The 23,326-nt window shown below is 40.5% G+C and overlaps 1 protein-coding gene across 5 annotated transcripts in view; it reads right to left on the reverse strand.

The window, feature by feature from the left end:
* PIWIL2 (piwi like RNA-mediated gene silencing 2) overlaps nucleotides 1–12,043 on the reverse strand; it is a 75,766-nt gene extending 63,723 nt beyond the window's left edge. For 3 of the 5 annotated variants that reach the window (XM_047857586.1, XM_047857585.1, XM_047857582.1), the window contains exons 1-10: nucleotides 11,957–12,043; nucleotides 9,454–9,690; nucleotides 7,893–7,980; nucleotides 7,602–7,740; nucleotides 6,906–7,112; nucleotides 6,179–6,289; nucleotides 3,498–3,618; nucleotides 2,880–3,004; nucleotides 1,968–2,048; nucleotides 1,548–1,661 (exon numbers count right to left, since the gene is read on the reverse strand). In XM_047857586.1, the coding sequence (XP_047713542.1) occupies nucleotides 1,548–1,661; nucleotides 1,968–2,048; nucleotides 2,880–3,004; nucleotides 3,498–3,618; nucleotides 6,179–6,289; nucleotides 6,906–7,112; nucleotides 7,602–7,740; nucleotides 7,893–7,980; nucleotides 9,454–9,642 (1,175 nt within the window). In that variant the 5' untranslated portion in view covers nucleotides 9,643–9,690; nucleotides 11,957–12,043. Of the gene's footprint in view, nucleotides 1–1,547; nucleotides 1,662–1,967; nucleotides 2,049–2,879; nucleotides 3,005–3,497; nucleotides 3,619–6,178; nucleotides 6,290–6,905; nucleotides 7,113–7,601; nucleotides 7,741–7,892; nucleotides 7,981–9,453; nucleotides 9,691–11,291; nucleotides 11,350–11,893 lie in introns of those variants that run through there. The other 2 variants (XM_047857583.1, XM_047857584.1) reach the window with 2 other exon arrangements.
* Between the last annotated feature and the right edge of the window lie 11,283 nt (nucleotides 12,044–23,326).

The following is a 23,326-nucleotide window of genomic DNA, read 5'->3' on the forward strand; positions in this document are numbered from 1 at the left end:
AAAATCCTTACAGTAGCCTTCCTATACTGTCATTTCCTCCATCTTCCCCTTCCTCCCACCACTCTTTTACTTGCTCTGCTCTAGCCACCCTGGGTTTCCTGCCACTCCCTGAATGAGCGGGGCATATTTGTCTTTTAAAGGCCTTTATCCTAGCTGTCTCTCTGACAACAAGTCCTTTCAACCATATATTCACCTGGCTAAATCCCTCATCTCCTGCAAGTATTGGCACAAACAAACTTGACCACTCTATTTAAAATTACAGCTCGGGGCGCCTGGGTGGCGCAGTCGGTTAAGCGTCCGACTTCAGCCAGGTCACGATCTCGCGGTCCGTGAGTTCGAGCCCCGCGTCAGGCTCTGGGCTGATGGCTCAGAGCCTGGAGCCTGTTTCCGATTCTGTGTCTCCCTCTCTCTCTGCCCCTCCCCCGTTCATGCTCTGTCTCTCTCTGTCCCAAAAATAAATAAACGTTGAAAAAAAAAAATTTTAAAATTACAGCTCTCCAACCTACCCCATCCCACCCCTGGTACTCCCATCTCTCCTACCCTGTGTTCTTTTTCTTCCTTCCAAAGCTCTCAACACTTCCAGTACGCTATACAATTCACTTACCTGACTACAATGTAAACTCCATGAGAAGAGGGATCTTTGTTATGTTAACTGGTATATCTCAAGGCTCTGGTATGTAATTGGAGCTCAAATGCATATTGAATGAATCAATCAATTTATCAGATAAGCAAAGATTTATAAGCCTGATAACACCCAGTAGTTGTACACAGATGGTGAAAAAAATGAACTAACGTCTTCTAGAGGGTAATTTGTCAACGTACATTTAAGTATTTTTATTATAGAAATATTTATCAAGTTTCTATAATGTTCAGCCCTTTCATTAAGTGATTCCACTTCTAAGTACATAGCCTTAAAGACTCCGCGATGAACGCAGATTTAATCTGTAAGATGAGATTTCGTGAAGCCATTACAAATTGGACACATCTATATTTACTATAGTAAATGATTCACTATAGTAGCACATTTAAACAAAATCCAGGGTGTCAGTGTGTTTTTTTTTTTTAACTTTTTCTTAACGTTTATTTATTTTTGAGAGAGAGGGAGAGAAAGAGAGCATGCATGCACACACGAGTGGGGATGGGCAGAGAGAGCGAGCGATACAAAATACAAAGCAGGCTCCAGGCTCTGAGCTTTCAGCACAGAGCTGGAAGCAGAGCTTGAACTCGTGAGCCATGAGATCACGACCTGAGCCAAAGTCACATGCTTAACGCTTAACCGACTGAGCCACCCAGGTACCTCAGGGTGTGAATGTTTTAAACCAAGCCTTCTTAACCAGAGCATTAAATACAATTCCTCCTCAAAGTACAGCAAGTAATACCTACCTCAGCAAGACTCATCAATAGAGCACATATATTCAGTACCCTTAATCAGTTCTACAATTTAAAACCCAAAGAGAACAATGGCCAATCTGTATTTATTACCAGCTATTATTAAACTTTTCAGAAAATTGTTAGCTTGTTAAAAGTTGATCCCACCATTCACTCACATGACATCCAGCACTGAATCATTCCGAATGACCTTATGGGAGACATCAGCTAGCAGAAAAAGACCTCCATCTGTTCTTCGGATACTAGCTGCATAGCCTGGCCAGATCTGCAACCTGAAGAGACAGGTGAGTTTTATCTTAGGGTTCTAAAAGGGCCACAGATACTTCCCTGCCCCATTTGAAACAAGTGAGTAAATACCACCCGCCTCCCTAATAACAATGGAAAAGGCACCACAAATCAAATTAAATCAACATCATTGTGAACTTACTAAAAAAACTAAATTGTGGAATAGATTTAACTGATAAATTGTATTCACAATCATAAAATACTGTTGAGATTTCTGTACTAAATATGGTAATCACAATGAAAAATTTCTTTCCAGAACATTCAAAAGTAAGGAAGAGAAAAACACCACTGACCTGTGCTGCTGTAGAACCATAGCACTTGTAGGGTCATAAAAGTTTCTCCCTACAAGCTTCATATCTAGAAGTTTCATTACCCTGAAATAAAGAGCAAAAATGGGTCTTCTAGAGAAGAATGAAAAAAAATTAAGCTCTATTACTCTTAGTTATATTTTCCTTTTAAAGCCTGAAATGCCAAAAATGTTGGTGTCCTTTGCACAATATAGCTTTTATGCTGAGAACACCCTTGCCAAACGAAAAAGAAAAATTATCAAAGCATTTATCCTGGAGTACATACAACTGACAACAGCTTGTCTTAGTTACTAGGTAACCAAAAACTGAGTTGATTTCCCAAGTTCCATTTACATTATTTTTCACAATTAACTAAAAAGAATGCAAGAGAGTCAATTTCTGTTTGTAAAGATCACTCTGGCATAGGAAGTTATGTTTGTCCTGGTAGTTCAGCTTATTGGTTAGAAATCAGGTTCTGTGTTTCATTTAAAAAGAGGTGGTGCAGGAATAAGTTTTACGAAAATTTGGATCTTATAAAAAGTTAAAAACATATGAACTGTCTGTATCCAAAAATTCAAGGGACCTAGAAAAAATTCTTCCAGCAAAAATTTTTGTGCACTACCACTTTGAATAGCCCTGTCAGTAACACCATTAAATTACGCAATATAAACATCTACTTTTAAAGTTCCTGAATGATTCCAAGGAACCCATCCTGCTACTGACCTTCATTATACCCAAATCTGGATAATCACTTGACATAATTTTTGAATAAGTTAGCCTCAATACCATCCATTTATTTATTAAATGTTTCCAAACTCATCTCTATAGGAACTGTGGTATATAATACCATCCAAGCTTCTTGAAGAGCACTGTTACAAACACAAGACTGTGATTAAAGAAAATAAGCTGTTTTCTCACCGACGGAAAACAACATTGTAGAAGGGAATGCACAAGTCAGAACAGGGCTCCAGGATCTTTGTCAATTGAATCTTAATGCTGATCTCTGCATCATCAGTTTTCCTTTGACTTTTTAACTCAAGGACCTAACAAATAAATATATGCAAGTAAAAAAAAAAAAAAAAAAAAAAAGACAAAACTACCAAGCCCTAATCTCATCAAATGTGTTCTAGAAAACACTAAAATATCTTAACTATATTTTCCACTTTCCCCTCACCTTGCTGTCCACACTGAACAAAATCATAGCATGACAACAAGGATTTAAGAAAAGATTTGGTAAGAGAAATGTAATGGAGAACTGACTAGCAATAGATCCCTTTCCATCTGAAATCTTAAACCATTTCCTATCACTGAGTTCACAGGCTTCAAACCACTCCTCTTATTTAAGAAGGGACTTCTTGGAGAACTCAGATGAAAAAGTGGCTTAGTTTGACATTTCGCTGTTATGGAGAAGTCTGTCTTCCCTCTAAGAATAGGAAAGAACAACTCAAACGTCAGGATGTCTATGACTTCCTACCACTCAAAACACCAGAACTCTCTTAGGTTTCATTCCAAAATACATTTCCTATTTGGTCTCACTTGTTTCTGAAGTTTAATAGGCAGATAGAGAATGGATCCATCAAAAGCAGTAACGTTGCCGGTGACAGCTTGATGGTCCTTCAGCATGCCAAACCTCATGCTTTTGCACTCCACATTGGGGCTAGAAAACAAAAAGGATTTTACTTCAATTTGCTCAAATGGCAACCTTTACTAAATAGGTTTGTTAAGAACCAGTCAGTTGTAACTACTGCTCCATCTAGTGGTCGTATGAAAAATTCAAATACAGTTTACCTGACTACAAAAGGAACTTCAACCCAAGAATACCTGCCCACAGAAAAAAACCCCACTACCCAAAGACAACTGCCTTAGCATGTCAGCATATGTTCTTCCAAATTTTAGAAAAGACAGACAGAAAACTTTTTCATTAAAGGACCTGATAGCAAATATTTTAGGTTTTATAGGCCACATGGTCTCTGGTATAGCTACTCAACTTGACCAACAAGTACCTAAACACCACAAATGGTATGTACACCAATGAGCCTGGTTATGTTCCAGTAAAACTTTATTATAAAATAGATGGTGGGCCAGATCTGCCCCGCAGGCCAGTCATAGTTTGCCAATCCCTGCTCTAGAACCTGCAGAGATACACACTTTAAAAACAACTTTTTAAAAACATGATTTTATGGGGTGCATGGGTGGCTCAGTCAGTTGAGCATGTGACTCATGATTTCCGCTCAGGTCATGAACCTGGGGTCATGGGAGCCAGCCCCAAGTCTGGCTCCGCACTGAGCGTGAAACCTGGCTGGGATTCTCTCTCTCTTTCTGCCCCTCTCCCCAACTTGCACTCCAAAATTAACAAAAATAAATAATAAATAATAAAAAAATTTTACTTTTTTTCCACTTGTGGCAATTTCTACACTTTATTGATTCATTGTCACAAATCTTACAGCTTTGAAAAGCTCCAGTAGCTACTTTGGTACAATGACTGTCCCATTTCATCTCAGTAACACACCATCTCTTCTCTAACTGCAAAATTTAAACAAATCTAAGGCTTAAAAGGGTGAAGTATGTTCAAGTACATGATGAAAGATTAAAAAATTGGGGGCTCCTGGGTGGCTCAGTCAGTTAAACGTCCAACTTCGGCTCAGGTCATGATCTCACAGTTCGTGAGTTCAAGACCTGCACTGGGCTCTGTGCTGACAGCTCGGTGCCTGGAGCCTGCTTCAGATTCTGTGTCTCCCTCCCTCTCTGCCCTTCTGCTGCTTGTGCTCTTTCTCTGTCTCTCAAAAAGAAATAAATGTTAAGGGGCGCCTGGGTGGCTCAGTAGGTTGAGCTACCGACTTTGGCTCAGGTCACGATCTCACAGCTCATGAGTTCGAGCCGTGCATCGGGCTCTGTGCTGTGCTGACAGCTCGGAGCCTGGAGCCTGCTTCGGATTCTATGTCTCCCTCTCTCTGACCCTCCCCCATTCATGTTCTGTCTCTGTCTCAAAAATAAATAAACGTTAAAAAAAAAAAATTTCAAAGGAGCCCTTCCTTTGGTCTTTATAATCTATCTTCAGGGTATTTCCTCCTAACTGTTCCTTTCTTCTCTCTTACACTCTACGTGTTCCTCTTGCACCAATTAGCAGCTGTGCTTCAAAAATTCAGTCTTCCATTTTCCTATTTTCTCCCCAAAAATACTCCAAAACACTCATTTTCACAATTCCAGCAATAACCTCCAGCTAATAAGTTTCCTGAGATTTTAAAAGAGAACACAAACTAAAATGAATTCTTAATTTTTAAGAATGAGAAACCCTGAAGTTACTGACATAATATTAAAGTTATTCTCTCTGATTTTCTCACTCTTAGATTTTTTTAAATGTCTATTCATTTTTGAGAGAGAGAGTGTAAGTGGGGGAGGGGCAGAGAGAAAGGGGACAGAGGATCTGAAGCGGGCTCTGCGCTGACAGCAGCAAGCTCCATATGGGACTTAAACCCACAAACAGTGAGATTATAACCTGAGCCAAAGTCGGACACTCAAGTGACTGAGCCACCCAGGCACCCCTCACTCTCAGATTTTGTCGTAGACTGTCACTGGAGAGCCATCATGGTAGGAGACTTATTGCAAGGAGGATCTGCGTTTTGTGAGATGTGGGTCTCACGCCACTGGAGGAGAAGGGTCTCTCCTTAAGACAAGGAATACAAAATAATAGATACAAAATAAGTTAAAAGATTATGGAAGGGGTCTATGCAAGTAAAAGGCCCTGCACTTAAGCTTCATTAACTTCATAGAAAATCCACCTTAGGGGCGCCTGGGTGGCGCAGTCGGTTAAGCGTCCGACTTCAGCCAGGTCACGATCTCGCGGTCCGTGAGTTCGAGCCCCGCGTCAGGCTCTGGGCTGATGGCTCAGAGCCTGGAGCCTGTTTCCGATTCTGTGTCTCCCTCTCTCTCTGCCCCTCCCCCATTCATGCTCTGTCTCTCTCTGTCCCAAAAATAAATAAACGTTGAAAATCCACCTTACAGGCGCATAAAATGGTAAAACAAAAATAATAAAATCTGAAATGGTAACATAGCTAAATATAAATAACGTTAACCTTAAATTTAATGCAAAGACCAGAGTTTGTGCATTATTGTAGGCAGAAGTTCATTATGAAACACACAGAAAAATATTCAGTTTTTCCAGGAAAACTATTTCATTAATGCTAAGAAGTGAATACAGAGAAAAAAGCTGTGAATACCTGAAAGTCACATGATATTGATAGACTGCTTCATTATGACACTGTATTTTGATAAGATTCAATCCCAAAGATTGAGGTGTACCTTTTGATCCTTGCTTCACAAAAAGCTCTCTGAAAAATAAACAAAAGCATGCATATATACCCAAAACAAAAGTGCAAACCCATACCACAAGAAAATAAATAAAAAGAAATAAAAAAACATTGAGGGAAGTAATATTTTACACTTAGCTTACACAAGACACACAAAAGCAAGCTTTGAAGGCTAGAAGCTAAATTCTTAGCAATCTCTAATTAGAGAGGCAAGTTCACCTTCTTTGCTCCAGTAATATAAATGGAATAATCTAGGCCAGATAACTAAGAACACAAAAATTAGTTCCACTAAGATAAACTGCTGCAATATCTTTCCTAGATGACTTCCTTATCTTCAATGTGACAAAGAACTGCTGTGTCTGAATTGAGAAGAAAATGAAAAATCACTTGAATCACTCTCTGGTACATGCTATCTATACCATCAACCCATTTTACTTCATCAGGAATTGTCCCACCTCTTGTCATTCCCCCCACTGGCAAAAAAAAAAAAAAAAAAACAAGAAACACAACAAACAACCCTCCAGTAGCTACCACCCACAAAGGAGCTTAGCTACAACAGAAAACAGTGTTTACAATATTATGAGAAGGCCTCTCCCCACACCAATGCCAAGCAGAGAAGGCAGTGCTCCAGACTTACTTTCCCTTGTGTTCTACAGTCCCAAGTAGAGGGTGATCCAGAGAGTGTGGTGAGGATGGGGGCAGAGGTGGTGGTGATGACAGCTGGGCAGGATCCCGAGAAGTCAAGCTGAGAGTAGCAGGAGCCTTGTATACTCCTCTGCCTATACCACCAGCTGCTCTTCCCAAAGGGAATAAAGACATATCCGAATTCCCTCTTCCAAGCATTCTGAAACATTGAAAAGAGAACAAATCAGGATTTTCTTGACCGTCTACAACCCATCTAAATGATTCCTCCAAGTCTACATTCTTTTCCTGGAGGAGTCAGCAACAGGGACCCAACCTTGGGATTCTCTCCAGATCCAATACACCTACATGACTCATTTCACTAATTTCTATTAATACTGACTCTCAGGGCCAACTTTCATGGCAGAACTGAGGTGGAAGTTAGAATCAGCCAGGTTAAAGAACCACACAATCAGGTTAACTTAACAGAGCAAATGGAGTTGTAAACTGCTCAGTGGAGAACTAGTTTTTACCCTTTTCTAATGACTGATTACATCAGTGGCTCCTAATTATTCTTGCAAAATATCCATTCTTTAATATAAAACCATGCATTGTTTATAAGATAATACAACCCTTTTCAGAGTTTCTCTCTGGATTTACAGAGCTATTTCATCTGAATTTGACACTTACCTGAGAAGGCAACTTTACCTACCTATTCCAACCAACACAGGCCTCTGCCATCTTGTTATCCCCAGCTATCAGCACTGAAGGATCCGGAAAAGTGGGATGGGGTTCTTCTTTGTCCTTGCGTACCATACTGGTAGACAAGCCTCGACCTAAAATGCCTCTACCTGAATGGAAGGGCCAAAACCCAACTATAACTGTGAGCTGAAGATGTTTTAAAGTACAATTATTTTCCTGAAGATAAACTGTACGAATTTAAGAACAAAGCAACCATACATACATACCACCACATTTTTTTTCAAATTAGTTTTTCACATACCTAATGGAGGCATTTCCCGTTTCAGAGGGGTCCGAGACACTGTTTTAAGGCCCAGTCCTCGGAACATGGAGACCAAATCCACACATTCCTATGAAAAGAGTAAAGTTATTCTAAGATATATTTCAAAAGTTATTCTAAGATGCAGAATGTATTTCATTTCTAAAATGAAGTAACAGTGTTATTTCAATAACTGGAAGTGATGCACATTCTGTAATGCACATAGTGAAGTGTTTAAGAAGATGTAATAAAAATCATCTTTGAATTCTATACATGTTACAACCATAAAGGAAAAAATGCTTTATAAAAAAATTATAGGTATATTTAATAAACCCTTTAAGAAAGAAAACATTTATTTATTTATTTTGCAGGAGAGTGAACACGCATGGCGGGGGGAGGGGAGGGATGGGAGTGGGAGAGAGAATCCCAAGCAGACTCCATGCTCAGTATGGAGGCCAATTCAGGGATTGATCCAATGACTTTGAGATCATGACCTGAGTCAAAATCAAGAGTCAGATGCTTAAGGGACTGAGCCACCCAGGCATCCCAATAAACACTTTTAATAACTATATATGACATTTATAACTATGTCATATTAGACTGTCAAGCATATATACAGCTATAGCCCATGATTTGATGTATAGAGTAACAGAGTGCAATTCTTCTAGTTTATTTCCTACACACCCAAGGTAAGAGAAAAAACATATACTAGTTAATATATTTTCAGAAAAACTGGATCATTTAAAAGTATCTGAAGTTTGTGGGGTTTTTTTAACAACCTCTAACAAAACTTGCTGTTTTCTTGCGGCAGTTTTGAAAGTTTACTGCTGTTATACCTGTTAGAGCTGCCACTTATAGACTCAAGTAAGTCATCTGAGTAAAAACCCAACATAACGTCATCAATTTTTCTTCCTACAGAATATTACATTTGACACTGTCAACTCTTAAAATTGTCATAACTGTTTATCAGCTTCTTCCTATATGTGCTAACTCCTTATTCTTTGAGATTTTTAAATTACAAATACCACTCTTAAAATTACTATATAATTAAGAGATTAAGAATGCATATACATGCAAGAGTACACACATTAAAAGCAATGGCTGAAGATCTTTTTATTTAAGATTTGGGCAAGGAGCCTTCTGGAAAAACTTTCTTAACAATTATTACCTCAGAAGCAGGACTGTCTGCTAATATCACAGAGCCCAACCCAGCATGAAAATCTTAACACTTAGAAAAGAACAACAAGCTATTATCTTTAAACTTGTCATTTGTGTATATGCATTTATATGTATAGATGCTAGGGAACTAAAGCATTTACCCAACTCTATTTAGCATTCTTTATGAGGCACTTTTTCTAAACTCTTGCAACTTTAGGATTTGAAACAGATGCCCGGCATGCAATTACTTGTTAAAGAAAAACCAACCCAACCCAACCAACCAACCAAAAAACCCCAACCATTTTTTTTTCATACAGGGCTTCAGTTTTCTAAGCACTTTGAAATCTCTTATTTCCTCTGATGATAAGCTGTATGCTGCTACATCTGCATCCAGACATGGTCTTACCCTTTGTGCTGGCCCACTCCGTGGGCTTGGTTCCCCTGGCTTCCCAAATACATGGCCTCTGCCTGTAGATCCTGCCCTGCCCAGCGCTGAGTCCAAAGGTTTAGGAGCTTGTGGCCAAGAGCCAGGCATCCGTACACACTGAGATGGGTTCACAGAAGAGCCCCTGAAGGGTGGTTGGACAGGATCCATTCAACGGCTGCAGAGGACACTGGTGTCGATCCTATTCTGATAAATTACCTGCCAACATTTCATTTTATAAAGATTAAAGATTCCCAATTGTTTTCCTTCTCCTTCAAGACAGATTCACAAAGCATTAAAAACATAGTTGGGTTTTTTTGTTTTAGAGAGAGACCACATGCACACAAAAGCCAGGGGTGGGGGAGGAAAGAGGGAGAATTTTAAGCAGGCTCCACGCTCAGTGAGGAGTCCAATGCAGCTCAATCCCACGATGCTGGGATCATGACCAGAGCTGAAATCAAGAGTCAAACTCTCAACTGACAGAGCCACCCAGATGCCCTGGAAATATAGTTTCTTTAGGTCAGACCAGTAATACAACCAGCCTCCTTCCTATATCATGTTCACTTCAAAAGCTCTATTTATGGGGCGCCTGGGTGGCGCAGTCAGTTAAGCGTCCGACTTCAGCCAGGTCACGATCTCGCGGTCCGGGAGTTCGAGCCCCGCATCAGGCTCTGGGCTGATGGCTCAGAGCCTGGAGCCTGTTTCCGATTCTGTGTCTCCCTCTCTCTCTGCCCCTCCCCCGTTCATGCTCTGTCTCTCTCTGTCCCAAAAATAAATAAACGTTGAAAAAAAATTTTTTTAAAAAAAGCTCTATTTAGCCCAGAATATTTTGAATATTCTCCATCAGCAAGCCCTTAAAAGCCAAGCTCTCCTCAAAGGTACTTGTATTTTCTACCCAAACAGCCTCTCAGAGAACCCAGTCCTGCGCGTTAACTACCTATTGCACAAGGAAGCACTTTTTATGTATGGACAGGATTTTGGTTTATGAACAAATTCACAGTTAACATAATCATACCACAAAATTATTCTGTCAGTAAATAGTTATGGGTTTTGCTTTGTTTTGGGCCTCTCTTTTCTCTACTAGACTCGTAATTTTTTTCCCAGTCTACTTTCACATAAACTATTCCATCTCCCCCTTGATCTCCATAGTTGCTTCTCTGAATCTTTATCCAATTCTTCTCTATAAAACTCTTCTTTCAAACTCTACCAGAACTGAAGTCTCTAGGATGCAGACTCTTCTGCTTTGAGCTTGTAATACCTGTTGAGTCTCAAGGGTGACATTTAACACTCTTTTCTCACCCAGGTAACCAGGGATAAGACTCTTCCTGGCTCCTCAAATCTCAGGACCATCAAGCCTCTTCAAAATCACTTTATAATCTATAGAAGTCAGGACTCCTTCTTTAAAGAGCTTCCTTCATTGCCCTGACCCACCCCTGATCCCTTAACTGACAAGGAAACCTCTTAACTTTTGCAAACTTGCCTTAAGTATTAGCTACAAAAAATCAGGCCATCCACATACAGAAAAGACTGACAGAATTCCTAAGTCAATACTACAGATGGTTATAGTTCAGGATCTGGGAAAAAACAAACAAACAAAAACCACAAAACAAAAAAACAAACTTTTGATTTTTAACTAAACTATAAATGTAAAACTAAAATGGCAGGATATGCCTCCCTTCCTTAAAGGCTACAATAGTACTCCCCTTTAATTGTTTAAACTCCTTTTCAGTTGCCCTGGCCTCCTTGCTCACATCTTCCCAACAGCACCCAAAGAATCAGTTGTCTAACCAGCACACACTGAGAGGCGCTATAATACCTACCAATTACAGGATTTCTGGAATCCTCCTCTTTCTCAGCCCTTTCCTCATCTCCATCATCACTTCTAGGGATTCAGGCTCCTCCTACAGTATGCCCTCCGTTAGTATGGACTTTTCTCCTTTGATTAGTGAGCAGAGAGCCGGTTGGTTAGAAGGCGCGATAGGGACGGGCCCCAGGTCAGGCCTACCTTCTCGACCTCTCCAGGTGGGAGCTCTGGGCTGGGGAACTATGACTTGGGGCCTAACCAGAAGGGAGGCCTGTGAAGGCGAACCCTACTCTCCCACCCCAGAACAAAGTCCTATTCCCAAAACCAATAGCTCTGTCGGGGTTCCCACTCCCCGTTTCCGTCTAAGTATCTTTCACGCTCTCCTCTGGCCACAAGCTTCCCACCTTTTCCAGTCCTGCGTTCCTCCTACACACCCAGCCTCAAATAACGACTTCCCGCCCCCGCCCTGGCCCCGGCCCCGGCCCAGGCCCCGGCCCCACCGGGGACCCACAGCCCCTCCCGCCTGGGGTTGGGAGGTGGAGGGCGGAGAGTCCGCAGTGAGCCGAAAGGAACCCTCCCCGCCCCCATTCGCCACCTGGAGCTTGAGGGAAAGCCCACCTGGCCTGCCTCGGGAGCAGCTGCGCCTCCCTGGCCTTCCAAACCTGCGTCCCGTCCACTCACCAATCTCCAGCCGTCGCCCCGCTCTGCTGGCCTTCAGGAGAACCCGGTGCTCAACGCCCCCGACACGCCGAAAGGCCCACATGCTCCAGACCAATTCCTGGTCTTCTCGCGAGGCCTCAAGGGCTGAACCCATTGGCTAAACGACGTGCCACTCACATGATGCAGCCATTTCATTGGCTCGTCTCAGAAAAGAACCTCTCCCTTTCTAGCAGCTTCGTTCTACAGAAGGTTCATCCCCAAAGAAGTGCTAGAAATGGGGGTCCGGAAGTTAGGGGTAAACCTAATTAAGTGTGTTTTTTCTAAGCTCTAGACTCCGTTCTGTGGGCAACTCCCGTTAAAAAAATTTGTCCATAATGTAAGTGACTTGCCCCATCCTTCTCAGTTAGAGGATATAGGAATATAGGTGGTGAATAAAGGGTAAACTTGAGTTTACATTCAAACTCAAGGTCACCTGATTATGTGATCTATGTGCCTCGCTTTCTTTATATATAAGATAGGAATAAAAACATCCATTCACAGGGTTGTATGGAAATACATCATTAATGGGATGATGTATATAAATTACTTACCACAAGATTGCCTGCAATAAATGTTGCTTACTATTATTATTTATGGATGTTTGAATCTGTTAGCCAAGAAAAGCTTTCTCCAAACTATATAAAAGTATTGGTGGTTAATTTTGCAATTACAGAATATTTTCACCCAAAAAAATAAAGATTTCTCCCCCACTCCAAATATTTTGGCAAATAACTACACCCTTACCTAAACCCAGCTTTTCCAAGGTGGATGGGTTTAAGCTTCAAGAAACCTTGGCGATGCTGCTGAGACATGCAAATACTCTGCATGAAATAGCACTAGAGAAGGCTTTTCCAAACCTCAGATATTTCATACCTTGTTTTAATCCACATATTCAAGGAATCTCCTCTTTTTCTCAAATCAGAATAGAGTTTGAAAATTATTGGAGCAGGAGGATTTACAAAGCAGGGATCTATCTGCAAGATACCCCTTTACTGTTTGTAGATATTATTTGTTTAACATAACGTTGTAAGTTCTTCTACCCTACTACCTTCCTGCCTTGCAATGTTAAAATGTTATGTTCTAATAACGTATATAGTAGGCAGAATTTTGTTGCCCATGCAAACATTTAGTAGCAAGTGCACTCAAAAACAGTAACAAAAACTGTTTTGTAACCTTGGTAAAGTCCCAACTACCTGTCCTTCTGGGTACTTTCATCAAACTTCGCATGGAAGATTTATTCCATACCCAGGAAACAATATTTTAGGGGCAGAATTCAGCAGATCTTCACAACAACAATTCTCAGGTAATGTTCTGAAGCTGTCAGTTTGGGAACCTAAACCAAGAGCACCATTACTAAGGGTAATGGTAATATGTATTACAAAGGGCATATTTAGGGTTCCTTGTCATGCAAGAGTAGGTGGCCTCTGTACAGTGTTTCTAGCCAATCCATACATTATGAGTACTACTTACTTCACCAAAGAAAAATCCATATAGTCTCAGTGTTGAGTGGACATAAAGATGGTTGAAGCTCTCTAAAGTGTGGACATCTGCTTAGAATCTTTCAAAAGCTAATCAACTTTTCCTGGAGTTTATACTCCCCATCAGGGTACTTCACTTGTTAATTAACCATACGTAGGATATCAATTAAAAATAGCACGCATACATCATACTGTCTTAAGTATTTAAAATTAAATTATCAACGATATTTTCATAAAACCAAATTCCATCTACTTAGCCCTGCCAGGCTCTAAAGCTCAGGATGAAGATGACCCTATAACTACCGGCAATCTGATTTTCCCAGGCAATCATGACTTCAAATACTCTGGCCTTTTGTGCTCATAACTACTTCCATTCTGACCACATTTCCAGAGTATTTTTGTTCAGAAAATATAGTCACCACAGCCACAGCATGGTCAAGGGCAGAAAATTACATTGCCTGTTGGGCCTAGAAACTACAGGGAGGATTTACTTGGAAGTAGACCTATGTCTGTAGTACCTCTGGGTTTCAGGTATAAGTAAATACAGATCCTCCCAGGAGAAATATAGCTTCAACCTGGCCTCAAATGTCCCATTAAAAAGTGTCAGTAAATATGAACTCACAAGAAAAATAGATACATACAAAACACATTTAGGGTCAATAAATGAGTGAACAGTTCTTTTGTTATTTGCAATTTAAATCTAAAACACATATAAACACACATACACACACACACACACACACACACGGCTCAATAAGAAGACAAAACAATCCAATAAAAAAGCAGGGACAAGTGATTTCAACTGATCTTTCACCAAAGATGATATACAAATGGCTAGTAAGCACATGCAAAATATGCTCAATATCATTAGTCACTAGGGAACTGCAAACTAAAACCACAATGAGATATCATTTCACACCCACCAGAATGCTTATAATAAATAAGACAGATAATACCTGTGATGCTTAATTTTATTAATCAGTTTGACTAGGCCATCTCTGGGGTGCCTAAAGATTTGGTCAAACATTCTGTGTTTTGGATGGGATTAACATTGGAACTGAGAGACTGAATAAAGCAGACTGCCCTCTCTAGTGTAAGTGCGCCTCATCCAATCAGGAGAAGGCCTAATTAGGACAAGAAGTCTGACCCTTTCTGGAAAAAAAGAATTCCTCCTACCTCACTGCTTTTGAACTGGGATATCCGCTTTTTCCTGCCTTCAGACTCAGACTAAAACATTGACTGTTTCTGGGTCTTGAGCCTGTCAGCTCTCAGACTGAAACAGCACCATATATGTACCCTAATGGTTCTGTTTTTCCGGAGAGCCCTGACTAATAACAGATTTTGGAACCACGAAGTGGGGTGCTGTTGTAACAAATACATAAAAGTTTGTAAGTGTTTTTGGAACTGGGTGATTAGTATAGACAGGAAGAGTTTTGAGGTGCATGCTAGAAAAATCCTAGATTGCCCTGAAGAAAGTGTTCGTAGAAGCACAGATGTTAATGGTGCTTCTGGTGAGATCTGGGACTGAAATGAGGACCATGTTATTGGAAACTGGAGGAAAGGTAATCCTTGTTATAAAGTGGCAAAGAACTGGGCTGAATTGTGCTCTAGTGTTTTGTAGAAGGTGGAACTCATAAGCAATGAACTTGGATATTTAGCTAAGGAGATTTCTAAGCAAAATGTTGAAAGTGAGACCTGGCTTCTCCTTCCTGCTTCTAGTAAAATGTGAGAGGAGAGAGAGAAATTGAAGGAAAGATTGGGGCACCTGGGTGGCTCAGTCAGTTGGGTGTCTGATTTCAGTTCAGGTCATAATACTGCTTGTGAGTTCAAGCCCCAAGTAGGTCTCTGCGTTGACAGCTCAGAGCCTGGAGCTTGCTTTGCATTCTGTGTCCCTCTCTTGCTTTGCCCCTTCCCTGCTCATTCTCTCTCTCTCTCTCTCTTTCTCAAGAGTAAATACACATTAAAAAAATTTTTTTTAATTGAATGAAAGATTAAGCAAAAAGGAACTAGAACTTGATGATTTGGAAAGTTCTCAGCCTACCCATATTGCAAAAATGAGAAATCTTGCTCTGGAGAGAACACCAAGGGTGTGGCTAGACAATCCAGTCCATTAGGAGATTATCTAAGATTAACTATGGAGTTAATCAGCTATCTCAGCAGAAACTGGGAGTAAAGATGGGATTATAACCAGCAGAGACACTGCCAGTTTGAACCAAAAGGAACACAGCCTAGATGAAAGAAAGGAAGGCTTTTGGACTTCTGGGACTCTAGAAGACAGGACAATACAGCTATTCAGTCTGCTTTATCCTTTAAGGCAAGGAAAGAATAACCCCAAAGGTGACTCAGAGATGTCAGGGCTGGACTCACACCCCAATCTGGGAGGGAAAACTGTTTCTTCTTTACAGGTTCACAACTGGAGAGGACAATTACCTCAGGATGAATCAAACTTGATTTAGATGATATCCAGATGAGACTTTGGACTGGGAGTTAACGCTGGAATGGGTTAAAAGTTTAGGGGATGGGGTGCGTACTGGGATGGGATGAATGTGTTTTGCATGTGATAACGACATGCATTTTGGGAGACCATAGGGCAGGAAGTCATGGACTGAATCTTGCCATCCCTAAATTCATACGTTGAAGCCTGACCTCCACTGTCACTGCATTTAGAGACAGGGCCTCTACAAAGATAATTAAGGTTAAATGAAGTCATGAGGGTAGGGGTCCTGCTCTGATAGGATTAAGAAGAGGAAGGGACACCAGAGATCTCTGTTTCTTTCCATGTGAGCAAAGAGGAAAGGCCCTGTGAGGACACAGCAAGAAGGTAGCTGTCTACAAGCCAGGAAGAGGGCTCTCGCTGCAAACCAAATTTGCCAGCACCTTGATCATGGACTTCTAAGCCTCCAGAATTGTAAGAAACAAATGTCTGTTGTTTAAGCACCACTGTCACCACCCTCATATTCTGTGGCATTTTGTTATGGCAGCTGTATCTGACTAATACAATAATAAATATCAACAAGAATGTGCAAGTGTATGTGCCTGACATTAAGCTTTTTGATTGCTGAGGTGCGCATTTCAAAGACCTCCATCTCAAATACATGTGTTGCCAGCTAAACAACTAGATAAGGAGCCAGGCTGCCTTTATCCATGAAGTTCTTTAGAAAGCCTTGTGGAAGTCTGACTTATTGAGGGTCCCTATTTTTCCCTCCCCACATCCTGATTCCTGCTCTTATGTTTTAAATTCACCAAAGAGTAAACCCACACAATGCCAGCACCCCACCTTTGATCCTAATAAAGGTGGAAGTTCAGGTCCCCCCCCTACCCCATACACACACACCTTGTCTCTCTCCTTTCTTTCTCTCCCCTTGACCTTGCTATGTGGCCCTCAGGCATTTTGTATACCCTCCAGGACTTGTGAGTAATAAACAATAAACTTTGTGTTTTGTTTTGTTTTTTTTCAAAGTTCCCTGATGGTTGTTGCTGAGATGGGTCTTATAATGATAAGAACCACAAGGGTGGGTCCAGCCACAACATTAGCTCCAGTCAGGGAAATGTCTGTGGGGGCCCGCCACAAGTAGAACAGTGAATGCCAGGTGAGTACCCCCCGGCATTCCTAGCTGACAGCATCACTATCAAGAGGCTCATGTAGCAAAACCAGAATCCCCATACATGGCTGCTGGGAATGTAAATTGGTGCAACCACTTTGGAAAACATTTGGCAGTTTCTCAAAAAGTTAAACAAAAAATTTCACTTGAACCAAAAATTTCACTTCTAGGTAACTACCTAAGAGAAATGAAAACATATGTCCACCCAATGCATGCACGAGAGTGTTCATAGCAGCATTACTGATTAAAGCCAGAGCATAAAAACAACCTATCATCAACTGGCGAATGGACAAAATGTGGTACATCGAAACAATGAATAAATGTAGCAATAAAAAGGAACAAACTATGCCAGATGCCATGGATAAACCTCAAAAACATTATGTTTAGTGAATTAAGCCAGACACAAGAGACCACATATTGTATGACTCCATTTACATGAAAAGTTTAAAAAAGACAAATGTGTAGAGACAGAATGTCATGTAGCAGCTGCCCGAGGCTGGGAGCAGGAATGAGGAGGAGTTATTAATGGACCTAAAGGATCTTACTAAGATGATGAAAATGCTTTAAAATTGATTTATGGTGATGTCTTTACTACTCAATAAATTTACCAAAAATTATTGAATTTCATACTTGACTAGGGTAAATTTTTGATATGTAACATAGACCTTAATAAAGCTTTTTAAAAAAACACATTAAGAAATAAGCAGAAACTACAATGAACAGAATAAGACCCACAAATATCTCAAAATAAGAATCACTAGACACAGTATAAATAAATCTGTAAGATGTTTCAAGAAATGAAAGTGGCAATTAAAATCACGAGTCAAGAGCAAAGTCTATCAAAGTTGACTAAGCAGACTTGAAAAAGAACCAAAATGGAACTTCTAAAGATGAAGACTATAAAAGTTGAAATTAAATATTTAGGAGAAAAATTACACAAGGGGGTAGACATGGCTGAGGGGGGCCATCATGAATTATAAGAATAATCTGCAGTAATTACCCAGAATGTGGCACTGATGGAAAAGCTGAAAGAGAGGTTGAGATACATGGAGAACAAAGTTAGAACAGAGTTTGAGAAGGAGATAATAAAGAGAAAAGAGGAAAAACGATATTTAAAGAGTTAATGGCTGAGAATTTTTCAGAATTGATGAAAGATGCAAATCTTAAAATTTTTTAAAGTTTATTTATTTATTTTTGAGAGTGAGTGAGAGAGCAAGCGTGAGAGAGCACAAGGTGGGAGAGGTAGAGAGAGGGAGACACCGAATCTGAAGCAGGCTTCAGGTTCTGTGCTGACACCTCAGACCTTGACACAGGGCTTGAACCGACAAACCAGAAGATCATGACCTGAGCTGAAGTCAGACGCTTAACTGACTGAGCCACCCAGGCACCTCTGAAGAAACAAATCTTAAGAATCAGAAAGCCCAGTGAATCTCAAAAGAAAAGTAAGAAGAAATCTACACTTAGCACATCATACTACATACATACATCACATTGTGCGGCAGAATATCAAAACCAAAGAAAAGATCTAAGAAAAAACACATTCCCTACAAATGAAAGAAAATGGGCTCAACAGAAAAAGCCTGGAAGACAGTGGTATAATATATCCACAGGCCTGAAAAGTTAAGAGGGGAAAAAAAACATGACAAAACACTGTCAACCTAGAAATTGCATATCTAATGAAATTTTCTTTCCAGAACAAGAGTGTAATAAAACATTCTGAGACAAACACGAAGAGAGATTTACTTCCAACAAACCCTCTCTAACAAATTCTAAACACTAAAATGAAGAAAAATGAACCCAAAAGAAAAATCTGAGATGAAAAAAGGAGTCATAAGGAAAGTAGTTGTCTGAATCAAGTAATAATAATAATGTCTGATAGGTGGGTAGCTTAACAGGAATTCCTCAGAAGGCAGAGCCTGAGATAAAAGTTTAAGTGCAAGGATTTTATTGGTATGTGTGATCTTAGGGAACAAGAGTAAGGGACGGAGGAAATTGTAGGGCAGAAGAGTTCATTCAAGGATACATGATTAATTTGGCCACTGCTACAACGGTCTGGTTGCTCCATTCCTCAGGACCATTTAAGAAACCATATGAAGTACCTATCAAGACTACCCATCTTGGGGTGCCTTGGAGGCTCAGTCGGTTAAGCATCCAACTCTTGATTTGGGCTCAGATCACGATCTCCGGGTCGTGGGATTGAGCCTCACGCCGGGCTCTGCACTGAGCATGGAGCCTGCTTAAGATTCTCTCTCTCTCTCTGGGGTGCTTGGGTGGCTCAGTCAGTTGAGCGACCGACTTCAGCTCAGGTCATGATCTCACAGTTGTGAGTTCGAGCCCCACATTGGGCTCTGTGCTGACAGCTCAGAGCCTGGAGCCTGCTTCTGATTCTGTGTCTCCCTCTCTCTCTGCCCCTCCTCCACTCATGCTCTGTCTCTCTCTGTCTCAGAAATAAACATTAAAAAGATTCTCTTTCTCTTTCAGGAAGGGATTGATAGGTGTGGCCAACTGAGGTGCCTGGGTGGCTCAGTCGGTTAAGCATCCGACTCTTGATTTCCATTCAGGTCATGATCTCACATTTCGTGGGTTCAAGTCCCTCATTGGGCTGTGCACTGACAGTGCAGAGCCTGCTTGCGATTCTCTCCCTCTCTGCCCTTCCCCCACTCATGTGCACTGTCTCTCAAAATAAACTTAAAAAAATAGGTGTGGCAAAGGAGATATTCAAATTAGTGAAAGTGTTTTGTAGAAGAGTGTAGTATTAGATACATAATATTATTCATTTGTTAAACTCATGGAACTGTACAACACTGAGAGTGATGCTGATGTAAACTATGGCTCGGTTAATGATAATGTACCAATATTAATTCATCAATCGTATGGAACTGGAGAGTGTTATGCTAAGTGAAATAAGCCATACAGAGAAAGACAGATACCATATGGTTTCACTCTTATGTGGATCCTGAGAAACTTAACAGAAACCCATAGGGGAGGGGAAGGAAAAAAAAAAAAAAGAGGTTAGAGTGGAAGAGAGCCAAAGCATAAGAGATTGTTAAAAACTGAGAACAAACTGAGGGTTGATGGGGGATGGGAGGGAGAGGTGGGTGGGTGATGGGTATTGAGGAGGGCACCTTTTGGGATGAGCACTGGGTGTTGTATGGAAACCAATTTGACAATAAACTTCATATATTGAAAAAAAATTCATCAATTGTAATAAATGTACTGCACTAATGCACAATGATGCTAATGGGGAAGTGAGGGGGGAGTTGAGGAGGCTAGGTTATGTAAAAAATCTTTATACTTCCTGCTTAATTCTTTTGTAAAACTAAAAAAACTCTAAAAATAAAAAGAATTTTTACAAATTTAAAAATGATTCTCTCTCTCTCTCTCCCAGGGGCGCCTGGGAGGCTTAGTCAGTTGAGTGTCCAACTTTGGCTCAGGTTATGGTCTCCTGGTTCATGAGTTCGAGCCCCACATTGGGCTTGCTGCTGTCAGCCTGTCAGTGCAGAGCCCAGTTGGGATCCTCTGTTCCCCTCTCTCTGCTCCTCCTCCACTTGCGCTCTCTCAAAAATAAATAAACATTAAAAAAAAAAAAAGATTCTCTATCTCAGGGTGCCTAGGTGGCTCAGTCAGTTAAGCACTGACTCTTGATTTCGGCTCAGGTCATGATCTCACAGTTTGTGAGTTTGAGCCCCCCATCGGGCTGTCCCCTTCACTCTGCCCCTCACCCACTTGTATTCTCTTTTTCTCAAAATAAATAAACATTAAAAAAAAATGCCCCCCGTCTCTCTCTCTCCCACTCTCTCTCTTCCTCTGCCCCTCCTGGGATTCTCTCTGTCTCTCTGCCCCTTGCTCACTTTTGCCCCCTACCCTCAAAAAAAAAAAAAAAAAAAAAAAAAAAAAGACTTCATCCTGGGGGGAGGGGACGCTACCTAGGAGAGTAAGGGGGATGCATGTATCCATTGATTCTCTCCTTTCCCTTGGTCAAAGGTTCACCTCATGGAGAGTTAACCCCTCATACCTTCTAGGTGCACCATGCCAGGTGAGAGAGAGCATGTCCCTATGCTCTTCTGTGCTTTGGCATCATCCCCTTCTCAGGGGAGAAGGCAGGGGATGGACAGGGCAAGCCTGAGGCTAGGCATTATCAGATTGTAATTGTGTAGACCTGGTGAGTGCCCACAGAGAACTGTTCACTACAGAGCTGGCTGTATAAAAAGAAGTAAGGCCAAGAGGATTTGTAATGAGACATAAGAGGTGTCCAATACAGTGAAGTTAAAAAAAAAAAACAAAAGGGAGAGCCAGGAGGTTGAAAAAAATAATAGGTAAGAGGGAGGTAACTAGAATTAAAGCATTATGAAGTTCTGGAGGAGAGTATAATAATTAACTTTACACTCTATAAGTATGCATATTAAAACTTTAAAAAATATTGTTTATTGAAGTATAATTAACATACAATTTAAAATTTTTAATTAAAAATTGAGGTGTAATTGACATAAGACATTACATTAGTTTCAGGTGCACAGTATAATGATTTGATATTTGTACACATTGTGAAATGATCACACAATAAGTCTAGTTAACATTCGTTACCTTACGTAATCACAAAAAATCATTTATTTTCTTGTGATGAGAACTTTTAAGGTTTACTTTTAGCAACTTTCTTTCTTTGTTTTGAGAGAGAGAGAGAGAGTACATGCAAGCAGAGGAGGGACAGATGGAGAGGGAGAGAGAGAATCTCAAGCAGGCTACACACCCAGCGTAGAGCCTGATGCTGGGCTCGATCTCATAACCGTGAGATCATGATCTGAGCTGAAGAAATCAAGATTCCCACACTTAACCAACTGAGCCACCCAGGCACCTCCCCTACTTTTTTAAGTAGGCTTCACACCCAGCATGGAGCCCAAGTCAGGGCTTGAACTCACGATTGTGAGATCAAGACCTGGGCTGAGATCAAGAGTTGGATGTTTAACCAACTGAACCACCCAGGTGGCTTCCTCTCTTAACAACTTTCAAATATGCAGTACATATTAACTATAGTCAGCATGCTGTGCATTACATCCCATGACTTATTTATTTTATAATTGGAAATTTGTACATTTTAACACCCTTCATCCTTCTCTCCCACCCTGCCACCCCCATTGCCACCTTTGGCAATCACCAGTCTGTTCTCTGTATCTATCAGCCTGTTTGTATTTTAGATTCCACATATAAGTGAGATCATATGGTATTTGTCTTTCACTGACTTATTTCACTTAGCATAATACTCTCCAATTCCATCCATGTCATCATAAATGGCAGGATTTCCTTCTTTTTTACAGCTGAATTATATATGTATGTATATATACAGAAATTCCAAATATATATATATATATATATATATATATATATATATATACATACACACACACACACACACACACACACACATATTTGGAATTTGGAATTTCTGGATCACATGGATCATGTGGTAGTCCTATTTTAAGAACTGTTTAAACAAGTAAATGCATATATTTCCAATCAGTAGGAGGAAAAATGAGAAAAAACTCAATCCAAACAAAAAGGCAAGAAAGAAGAAAAATAAATCATAGAAAAAATCTGGACAAAGAGAAAGCACAAATTAAATAGTAGAAATAAATCCAACAGTGTTAGTAATTACAATACAAATGGACTGAACCTTCCAAATAAAAGACAAAGATTATTGGGCTAGATTTAAAAAACAAAATCCAGGGGCGCCTGGCTGGCTCAGTCAGTTAAGCGTCCAACTTTGGCTCAGATCATGATCTTGCAGTTCGTGAGTTTGAGTCCCACGTTGGGCTCTGTGCTGACAGCTCAGTAAACATAAAATAAAAAACAAAATCCAAAAAATAAAAAATAAAAAACAAAGTCCAATGATATGGTGTTTAATAAATATTAAGTAGAGACAGACATAAAACATAATAATAGAGGAAGGCTGAAAGTCAAATGCTTTAAAAAAAAGAAAAGAAAAAAGAAGCTGGTGCTACTGTATCAATTTCAGACAAAATAACCTTAAAGCAAAAGTATTATTAGACAAAAAGTGGGTCAATTAATGTCAGAGGATTCAAGGACAATTCCAAATTTCTATGCATCTAATAACATAGCATCAAAATATGTAAAACAGGGGCGCCTGGGTGGCGCAGTCGGTTAAGCGTCCGACTTCAGCCAGGTCACGATCTCGCGGTCCGTGAGTTCGAGCCCCGCATCGGGCTCTGGGCTGATGGCTCAGAGCCTGGAGCCTGTTTCCGATTCTGTGTCTCCCT

The sequence above is a fragment of the Prionailurus viverrinus genome, chromosome B1 (assembly GCF_022837055.1).
Source record: "Prionailurus viverrinus isolate Anna chromosome B1, UM_Priviv_1.0, whole genome shotgun sequence".
NCBI classification, from domain to species: domain Eukaryota; kingdom Metazoa; phylum Chordata; class Mammalia; order Carnivora; family Felidae; genus Prionailurus; species Prionailurus viverrinus.